The sequence below is a fragment of the Pygocentrus nattereri genome, chromosome 5 (assembly GCF_015220715.1).
Source record: "Pygocentrus nattereri isolate fPygNat1 chromosome 5, fPygNat1.pri, whole genome shotgun sequence".
Classification (NCBI taxonomy): Eukaryota; Metazoa; Chordata; class Actinopteri; order Characiformes; family Serrasalmidae; genus Pygocentrus; species Pygocentrus nattereri.
In genome coordinates, this window is record NC_051215.1 from 4,968,669 (window position 1) to 4,979,378 (window position 10,710).

The 10,710-nt window shown below is 40.2% G+C and overlaps 1 protein-coding gene across 10 annotated transcripts in view; it reads left to right on the forward strand.

Annotated features, from left to right (window-relative positions):
* Positions 1-2,003: 2,003 nt before the first annotated feature.
* The window catches only part of fndc5a (fibronectin type III domain containing 5a), a 23,133-nt gene continuing 14,426 nt past the window's right edge, over positions 2,004-10,710 (forward strand). For 7 of the 10 annotated variants that reach the window (XM_037538272.1, XM_037538273.1, XM_037538270.1 and 4 more), the window contains exon 1: positions 3,053-3,505. In XM_037538272.1, coding sequence (XP_037394169.1) covers positions 3,448-3,505 — 58 coding nt within the window. In that variant the 5' untranslated portion in view covers positions 3,053-3,447. Of the gene's footprint in view, positions 2,165-3,052; positions 3,506-3,534; positions 4,043-10,710 lie in introns of those variants that run through there. The other 3 variants (XM_017720999.2, XM_037538274.1, XM_037538269.1) reach the window with 3 other exon arrangements.

Here is a 10,710-nt window from a genome sequence, read left to right on the forward strand (position 1 = left end):
CCATTCCCACACAATCATGTTTTGTTATCAGCATCAACAGCAACTTCTAACCAAAGTTGAACCATGAGATTACATCATGAGTGACTTCCAATCCCTGCAAGGACCTAATATTTCCCCACTTAATAAGACTACCATGTTAATCTGTGAAGACTTCTGCCTAGCTAGCCTTTAAGCACAAATGAATACTCATATTTTAGTTAAATATCCATGGAACGCTTGACTCAGACACTCAGGCTTTAAGTCTAGGCTAAAAACTTACTTCCCTGTCAGGTCTAGACCTGCTGGAGTCTCTGCTGCTCTGTTATACTGAAATCTGTGGTCAGCCACTCTTTACAGAACTGACTCTGTTTTCTTCTTTTCTTTGCCGAGTTGATCAGCTGCCCATCCTGTGCGTCTGAAGCTGTTGGCCTTTCTGCCCTGATCGGGTGCCGCTGCTCACCAGCCGTCGGCTTGACCACCGCTGTTTCTGCTGATGCATAATCATAAACTAATCAAATGAGCCACTGCTTTCTTTTTCTCCCCACTTTGTTCTATAAAACAATGTTCGCTATCCGGTGTCGACCAGAGGAGGATGGGTTCCCCTTCTGAGTCTTGGCTCCTCTCAAGGTTTCTTCCTCTTCTAGGGAGGTTTTCCTTGCCACTGTCGCCACTGGCGACGCTCATGGGGGCTTGGACCCAGATTTTCTTTTCTTTCTTTCTGTAATACTGATTTTTCTGTAAAGCTGCTTTGTGACAACACCTGTTGCTAGTGCTAAAAGGCACTGTTTATTATATATTATATACACTATATATTACATTATACACTATACATTATATAAATAAACTTTGCTTGCTTGATGGTGGCACGGTGGCGCAGTGGGCAGCACTGTTGCCTCACAGCAAGTAGGACCTGGGTTCAATTCCCTGGCCAGGTGACCAGGCTCCTTTCTGTGTGGAGTTTGCATGTTCTCCCATGTCTGTGTAGTTTTCCCCCCACAGTCTAAAGACAAGTAGTCAGGCTGATTGGATGTGCTAAATTGCCCCTATGTGTGTGTGTGTGTGTGTGTGTGTGTGTGTGTGTGTGTGTGTGTGTGTGAGAATGTATATGTCTGTCTGTCTGCCCTGCGATGGACTGGCGATCTGTCCAGGGTGTATCCTGCCTTCCACCCAATGACCGCTGTGATAGGCTCCAGCACCACCTGCAACCCAGAAGGAGAAGCGGCTTAGAAGATGTGTGTCTGTATGTGGAACACCTGATTAGCTGATGCGGTGATGTGATTGATGGTTGGCAATGAGAAACAGAATGCCAATAGACAGCTAAGCTGGAAAGCTGGTTGGCCATTTGAAGCAGCAGTCTGAATAGACGGCGTTAGCTAGCATGCTAACGATACCCTCAGTTCCTCCTGTAAAATAAAAGATGCTTCTGCAGTGCAAACGACTGTTAGTGTGTGTGTGAGTTTCTTACAGTTTTTGCATTGTAAAACAACTCTAAGTCCCTGAAAAGCACTTTCAAAATAATAAACAAAATGATCATTAACACGTGATGCTGTGGTTAAATGTAAAAGCATATTTGGTTAAAATAACGTGTGATTGAAGTCGAGTTTGCGCCAGAATTTTGCAATATTTAAGTTTTCGAAATAAAATACTGTGTTCGTCAATTCATTATAATATCAACTCGTTAAGATAAATAAATTCAACTGACATCTGATAAATGTATATCTGCACATCACACACACACACACACACACACACACACACACACACACACACACACACACACACAGATACACACACACACACACAGATACACACACACACACACACACACGCACAGATACACACACACACATGCACAGATACACACACGCACAGATACACACACACACACGCACAGATACACACACGCACACACACACACACCCACAGATACACACACATACGCACAGATACACACACAGACACACACACGCACAGATACACACACACACGCACAGATACACTCATATACACACTCACACACATACACACACACACACACACACACACACACACACACTGCTGATAGTAAAGGTGACACCAGAGGCAGTTGTTGCTCTCGCCTGCGCGCACGTGCACCTCTCAGCAGCGCGGTCCACTACCTTCCCATTCGGAGCCGCGTGCGTTGGTGTAGAGTGAATAAGCCCAGGTAAGCAGCTGAGGAGCGCGTGGGGAGAGTTACCGAGAATTCTCACGCGCGGTTATTGCGACTGAATTACTGAGGATAACTGCGCGTATCTGCGCGCGTGATCAGAGTTTATCGTGCTTAGTGCGTGTGATTAGAGTTGCTGGTGATTAGTGCGCGTGAGTGGCCTTATTGGTGATTAGCGCGCGTGAGTATCCGCGCGCTTTCTCCTGATTGCATGGTGTGATGAGCTCGCGCATGGAAGAACGAAGGAAGACGGCCGATGTTTCTCAGTCGCGTGTGCTCAGCAGTCATGGATCGGTGTTAACGGCGTTAAACACGGCGGTCAAAGCGCTCAGTTTGGGTCAGATGGCTCGCGCCGCTCCCCTCACGCCTCAGACGCGGGTTTGCGGCGTTGAAGGCTTGGGGAGCAGGACTGAGCTCGCCCGTCGCTGCTGATTCGGGCTGAAACGCTTGAGCGTGGCTTTGAGAGGAGAACCGAAAGGCCCGTGTTTAGGAAAAGACCTGCAACTCCGGTCAGTAAAAACCGTCCTGTGGCTGAGACGAGCACGTGGGCAAATGCAGATGCTGCTTCAGAAACTGGACACACTGATAGTAATGACTAGTGTGTCGAGTTTGTTCCCCATGTGCTCAGAGTGGCCACAGGACGATTTAAAGCTAATTGAAGCAAAAACGCTCCACATAGAAACGGACGAGCTGAGACCAAAACCTGTTTACTGTAAATGTTGTTGGGTTGCCTTTCCTACCGTTTTACATCCTGGGGTGCTGTCTGTAGTGATAAACTCAGCTTAGTTGAGAGAGAGAGAGACAGAGAGAGAGAGAGAGAGAGAGAGAGAGAGAAAGTGTGTAATTACATGCCCCCCCCAATCCCCCCCACCCCCCCATCTCCAGTCCAGCCAGCACGTTTCTCTGCTGCGGTGCTGAAAACAAAGCGAGGGCTCACGGAGATGATACGCAGCCTCACTGGAACTGCTTTACCTTTAATCCCTATCCCCTTTTATCTCCACTCACACCGCAGGAGGCAGGTGATCAGGCAGAAAACGGACCGAAACGGTCAGCTTCGCGGACAGCAGACGTAGCCATGTCCAAGGTGCTGAAACCAGCCGCAATTCTGCCTGTAGCGCTATCCAAGGTGCTGAAACCGCCGCGGCGCTTACACTCGTGCTGTCCAAGGTGCTGAAAACCCGCCTGCGCGTCCTTTTTTTAGGTGCTGGAACAGCCGCGCTTCTCAACGAGGCTGTCAAAGAAACGGCAGGCATTCGAGAGCAGATGCGATGGTTTAAAGGATGGGGACGTTCGTAGTGCTTCTCCTGAGCTTGTTCGGCGTTTCCTCGGTCGTGGCTGGTAAGTGTGAAGCACGTCTGGCTGTTAGAATTGAAAACGAGGCAACAGGCGGCGAGGGCAGAGGCTACTGTACTATTGAGAAGACAAAAGACTGCAGGGACTTTAGCAGAATGGTGATCAGTCACGTCTTGCATGTACAGGAGGGTTACATTGCCACGCGTGTTTAATCTGGATGGATGTGTGCAGGTCTCGGCGCTGAGAGAGGGCAGGATCATGAATGTACAGTCAGCATTTTGACTGATAGCCTTCATACTCGCCTGTATAATGTAGGCACCTGTTGCACTCACATATCACACACACACACACACACACACACACACACACAACATGCTTAGTTCACAAATAAACCCGTTTAAGAGACGTGTTAGTGAAGACAATAGAGTCATCATATTGAGAGTCTTCCACACAAGTCTCCCCAGGATTTTCTCTGGGGGTAGATGTCCAGCAGAGGAGCAAAAACTTCAGCCATTTCAGCCATAAATAATGAGTCTTCATGAGCAACAAGTCTTCAGTCCTCAAGTCTTCTTTATCTACCGTGTAAGACAAGCCACTTGTTTTCATATGGCCTTCTGTAGGACTGAAGTGCTGGTGGGATCCAAGTAAATCATCTAGCTTTAACTTCAGCAGTGAAAAGATTTGGCTTTTGGCCTTGTTTATGAAGCAGAGCTATAGTTTTTGGATGAAATGAAATGCGTTTTGTTCTTGTTTCATGTTTCCTTCACAACTGTTGCCTAAAGGATTGATCAAGATGTCTCTAAAGGTCTCAAAACGTACATCATCATATGATTTGTACACAAGCATGGCCTAAAATAAGTAAAAATACGACATTTGAGTGTTTATATTTTTATTTCAGCACTTGTCAGTTTCACATTAACCATAAAACGTCATTTCAGGCTGTCTTGGAGGTCCTCAGTTCAGTCTGGAATTGAAATGTTTTCAATAGATTTTTAATTATATTGTGAATTTTATTTGTTATATTACTAAAATATCCAACAAGGCAACTGATGCTTCATACACAAGCTGGGAAAACCTTTTACCAAGAAATCTTAGACCAAAAGTATTGCTTTTCTTCACATTTATTAATTAAACTTCCAGAATTGTGAGGTTTGGAAAATGCTGAAAGATTTTGAAAGAGTTGTTTTATTTAGAATTTTACCAGCTGGGTAAACTGGTTCATATTTGCCGGTAATTTTTACGTAGTAAAAATTTTTTGGATAGAAAAGAATGAATAATGAAAGAGGCCTATTGACGTAAAAATGAAAGTTCGCTTGGCACTGATGGTTTAACCCCTTAAAATGGCAAGGCCTAATTTTATTTTCACACACTTCTATAACGTAAGATTAACTCAAGCAGTCTGCACTGAAGTCCTCGTAGATACTGAATAATAAGTATGTAATTATGATGGGATTTTAAGGGGCTAAGAGGGTATTTGTTTCTTGCTCAACTGACTAAATCTTTCATACTTAATGGAACAAGAAGTGATACAACCTGCAGCAAACAAATCAACTCTGAAAGCTCAGATGCCTTAAAAGATTGAAATGCATAGGTGACCATTAAAGAAAATGTATATATAACAATGAAATTGAGGGATCAGTGATGATCAAGGTCACATGCTTACAGTCAACCCTCACATATCATGTGTGAAGTGCATGCATGAGCCAAATCAAATAAAACGCATCCCATGCATTAGAGCAAGTGGCTGTAAATTAAACATACATATCTGCTCTAACAGTGGGCAGGAAAGAGGGGAAGCCCATGAATCAGGAGCTGAAGTGGTGGCAAGAGCGTCAGAACACTTTAACAGTCGCTTTCATATTCCAGCCACAGCGGCTACCGAGAGCCAAGGCTTTTACAATGTGACAGATCGGAGCACATGGGCATTAAGAAGTAATGAGAAAGTGTTGGGACTACCGGAGACTTTGGAGAGGGTTGACAGCCGTAAGACAGCCAGTGTGTTGAAGCCCAAGACGGAGAATGAAAGTGTTCTGCAGCTTCACTGCTGTTCAAACTCACAGTAGGAAAAGTCTAAGATGCACAGCAGCGTCTTTGTACTCACAGCTGCTTTCAACTCAACATAGTCCCTTTTAGTGTTTCAATGCAAAGATAAAGATACTAGGTTTTACTATATTTACAGAAATACTTGTGTTTACAATATCACTTAAATGAAAATTATATCTACTAATCCAGTATGGATCTGCAGTGTGTAGTTTTACAGTCTGACTGTAATAATTGTGGAGTGATTTTAATCCAGTATGGATCTGCAGTGTGTAGTTTTACAGTCTGATAGTAATTATTGTGGAGTGATTTTAATCCAGTATGAATCTGCAGTGTGTAGTTTTACAGTCTGACTGTAATAATTGTGGAGTGATTTTAATCCAGTATGAATCTGCAGTGTGTAGTTTTACAGTCTGACTGTAATAATTGTGGAGTGATTTTAATCCAGTATGAATCTGCAGTGTGTAGTTTTACAGTCTGATGGTAATAATTGTGGAGTGATTTTAATCCAGTATGAATCTGCAGCGTGTAGTTTTACAGTCTGACTGTAATAATTGTGGAGTGATTTTAATCCAGTATGAATCTGCAGTGTGTAGTTTTACAGTCTGACGGTAATAATTGTGGAGTGATTTTAATCCAGTATGAATCTGCAGTGTGTGTAATTTTACAGTCTGGCTGTAATAATTGTGGAATGATTTTAATCCAGTATGAATCTGCAGTGTGTAGTTTTACAGTCTGGCTGTAATAATTGTGGAGTGATTTTAATCCAGTATGAATCTGCAGTGTGTATTTTTACAGTCTGATGGTAATAATTGTGGAGTGATTTTAATCCAGTATGAATCTGCAGTGTGTGTAATTTTACAGTCTGGCTGTAATAATTGTGGAATGATTTTAATCCAGTATGAATCTGCAGTGTGTATTTTTACAGTCTGATGGTAATAATTGTGGAGAGATTTTAATCCAGTATGAATCTGCAGCGTGTGTAGTTTTACAGTCTGACGGTAATAATTGTGGAGTGATTTTAATCCAGTATGAATCTGCAGCGTGTAGTTTTACAGTCTGATGGTAATAATTGTGGAGCGATTTTAATCCAGTATGAATCTGCAGTGTGTGTAATTTTACAGTCTGGCTGTAATAATTGTGGAATGATTTTAATCCAGTATGAATCTGCAGTGTGTATTTTTACAGTCTGATGGTAATAATTGTGGAGAGATTTTAATCCAGTATGAATCTGCAGCGTGTGTAGTTTTACAGTCTGACGGTAATAATTGTGGAGTGATTTTAATCCAGTATGAATCTGCAGCGTGTAGTTTTACAGTCTGATGGTAATAATTGTGGAGCGATTTTAATCCAGTATGAATCTGCAGTGTGTGTAATTTTACAGTCTGGCTGTAATAATTGTGGAATGATTTTAATCCAGTATGAATCTGCAGTGTGTATTTTTACAGTCTGATGGTAATAATTGTGGAGAGATTTTAATCCAGTATGAATCTGCAGCGTGTGTAGTTTTACAGTCTGACGGTAATAATTGTGGAGTGATTTTAATCCAGTATGAATCTGCAGCGTGTAGTTTTACAGTCTGATGGTAATAATTGTGGAGCGATTTTAATCCAGTATGAATCTGCAGTGTGTGTAATTTTACAGTCTGGCTGTAATAATTGTGGAATGATTTTAATCCAGTATGAATCTGCAGTGTGTATTTTTACAGTCTGATGGTAATAATTGTGGAGAGATTTTAATCCAGTATGAATCTGCAGCGTGTGTAGTTTTACAGTCTGACGGTAATAATTGTGGAGTGATTTTAATCCAGTATGAATCTGCAGCGTGTAGTTTTACAGTCTGATGGTAATAATTGTGGAGGGATTTTAATCCAGTATGAATCTGCAGTGTGTAATTTTACAGTCTGACTGTAATAAATGTGGAGCGATTTTAATCCAGTATGAATCTGCAGTGTGTAGTTTTACAGTCTGACTGTAATAATTGTGGAGTGATTTTAATCCAGTATGAATCTGCAGTGTGTAGTTTTAAAGTCTGACTGTAATAATTGTGGAGTGATTTTAATCCAGTATGAATCTGCAGTGTGTGTAGTTTTACAGTCTGATGGTAATAATTGTGGAGTGATTTTAATCCAGTATGAATCTGCAGTGTGTGTAGTTTTACAGTCTGGCTGTAATAATTGTGGAGTGATTTTAATCCAGTATGAATCTGCAGTGTGTGTAGTTTTACAGTCTCATTGTAATAATTGTGGAGTGATTTTAATCCAGTATGAATCTGCAGTGTGTGTAGTTTTACAGTCTCATTGTAATAATTGTGGAGTGATTTTAATCCAGTATGGATCTGCAGTGTGTGTAGTTTTACAGTCTGACTGTAATAATTGTGGAGTGATTTTAATCTAGTATGAATCTACAGTGTGTAGTTTTACAGTCTGGCTGTAATAATTGTGGAGTGATTTTAATCCAGTATGAATCTACAGTGTGTGTAGTTTTACAGTCTGATGGTAATAATTGTGGAGTGATTTTAATCCAGTATGAATCTGCAGTGTGTGTAGTTTTACAGTCTCATTGTAATAATTGTAGAGCGATTTTAATCCAGTATGAATCTGCAGTATATGTAGTTTTACAGTCTCATTGTAATAATTGTGGAGTGATTTTAATCCAGTATGAATCTGCGGTGTGTGTAGTTTTACAGTCTGATGGTAATAATTGTGGAGTGATTTTAATCCAGTATGAATCTGCAGTGTGTGTAGTTTTACAGTCTGACTGTAATAATTGTGGAGAGATTTTAATCCAGTATGAATCTGCAGCGCGTGTAGTTTTACAGTCTGATGGTAATAATTGTGGAGTGATTTTAATCCAGTATGAATCTGCAGTGTGTAGTTTTACAGTCTGACTGTAATAATTGTGGAGTGATTTTAATCCAGTATGAATCTGCAGTGTGTGTAGTTTTACAGTCTGATGGTAATAATTGTGGAGCGATTTTAATCCAGTGTGAATCTGCAGCGTGTGTAGTTTTACAGTCTGACTGTAATAATTGTGGAGTGATTTTAATCCAGTATGAATCTGCAGCGTGTGTAGTTTTACAGTCTGACTGTAATAATTGTGGAGTGATTTTAATCCAGTGTGAATCTGCAGTGTGTAGTTTTACGGTCTGACTGTAATAATTGTGGAGTGATTTTAATCCAGTATGAATCTGCAGCGTGTAGTTTTACGGTCTGACTGTAATAATTGTGGAGTGATTTTAATCCAGTATGAATCTGCAGTGTGTAGTTTTACAGTCTGACTGTAATAATTGTGGAGTGATTTTAATCCAGTATGAATCTGCAGCGTGTAGTTTTACAGTCTGACAGTAATAATTGTGGAGTGATTTTAATCCAGTGTGAATCTGCAGCGTGTGTAGTTTTACAGTCTGACTGTAATAATTGTGGAGTGATTTTAATCCAGTATGAATCTGCAGCGTGTGTAGTTTTACAGTCTGACTGTAATAATTGTGGAGTGATTTTAATCCAGTGTGAATCTGCAGTGTGTAGTTTTACAGTCTGACTGTAATAATTGTGGAGTGATTTTAATCCAGTATGAATCTGCAGTGTTTGTAGTGTTCTACAGTCTGAAAAGTAGACTATTCTCAACGAGCCGTGACACCCATGTGTTGATGGGTTTTGGAAAACTCTTTTAAGGCGGCCTTTATTCAATCTGTACCACACATTAGTAATATTGATAATTATAGTGTGTGGTCGTTCACACTCAGCAGTTTGATGGCACTTTTAATTAAAAAGAAATTGGTTGGACATTAAACCTGAATTGGTGACACTGTTCAGTTTTAATTGGTTGCTAAGAGCATGGCACTTTCACTGGACTGTTTATTACTCACCATAAACTTGATTAAGGTCTCTTATCCATCATGCTGTGAAGAGGTTTCCATGGAAATTAGGTATAAAATTGGCTTTGCAGCGAAGGAGGCAATTATGCACAATTTAACAACGAATGGCAGAGAAGTGGAGTTTACACTGTCATCATTTTAGTGCAATTTGCATAAAAATCAACCTTTCTACTCAAGTTTTGCATTTGTGTGTGTGTGTGTGTGTGTGGCCATTCAGTTAATATCACATCTGCTTTTTAACGATGACAAATACACAAGAGTCTACATCAAATAAAACACCAACATTACGTTAGCTTTTTATAGTAAATATTAATCCGTCAGACTGTTTCAGTCCCACAGTCACTGTGAAACGTTCAGCCCTTATTTCTCAGCCCAAATAGAATGAAACTGTGTTGAAATATGAGCTCTCAGGGGTTGAAGCCAAATTGCACTAATTACTATAAACTGTGTGTGTTTGATGCACAAAGTTTAATTCTAAGAAAAGCTGAACATATTTCATATGTAACTGTACGGACTGCAGGGCTCTACTTTCTTCAGAGTAATTACATCACTTTCTTATGGAATCACTGTAAGTCAATGACTCCTTTTTCATGAATGCTGTGCATTCGCTTGAGAATAATGAGCACTCTAAACTAAAAATGACCACTACTACTGCTGCTACTAATACCACCAAAAACAACAACAGTAGCAGTAGTAATAACAACAACAACAATAATAATAATAATAATAATAATAATAATAATCTATTATTTGCACTATTTGCTAACATAATAGAATGCAACAAAAATGTAATTACTTCTCACATTACTACTGTTATTATTACAACTTTCACAATATTTACTATTAATTCTATTATTCCAAAATATTTGTGTTAGTATATTTATGTTAATATTACTTGTACTATTACTAGTATCACATTCTCCATCATTTAAATAATTACTCCTACTAGTGAGGCTATTAATAATAATAATAATAATAATAATAATAATTTGCTATTACTACTGTTATTCCCATTTCTACTGTAACTATTACTACTACTGCCACTGTGCAAAAATGCCCCCTTAAATTCAGGGGTCTAAACTTGCCATAGCAGTGCTGACGTTTGACAAAATGTTTGGTTTATCAGTTCTTCTTCTGTAGGTCCTCTCTTCTAGTTTGGTAAAGTGCTCTTCCACACAATAATTGAGTTGTTATATATCTGCTCTTTTGTATTTGGTTTGAGAAATTAGTGACAGTTTTTAAAGGAATCCCAGGCAGTTACAGTTGCTGGGCTATGAAGGACCAACTGGGTGAATTAGCTTGCTACAGCACCTCCTTGAGGCAGAGCAGTTCTG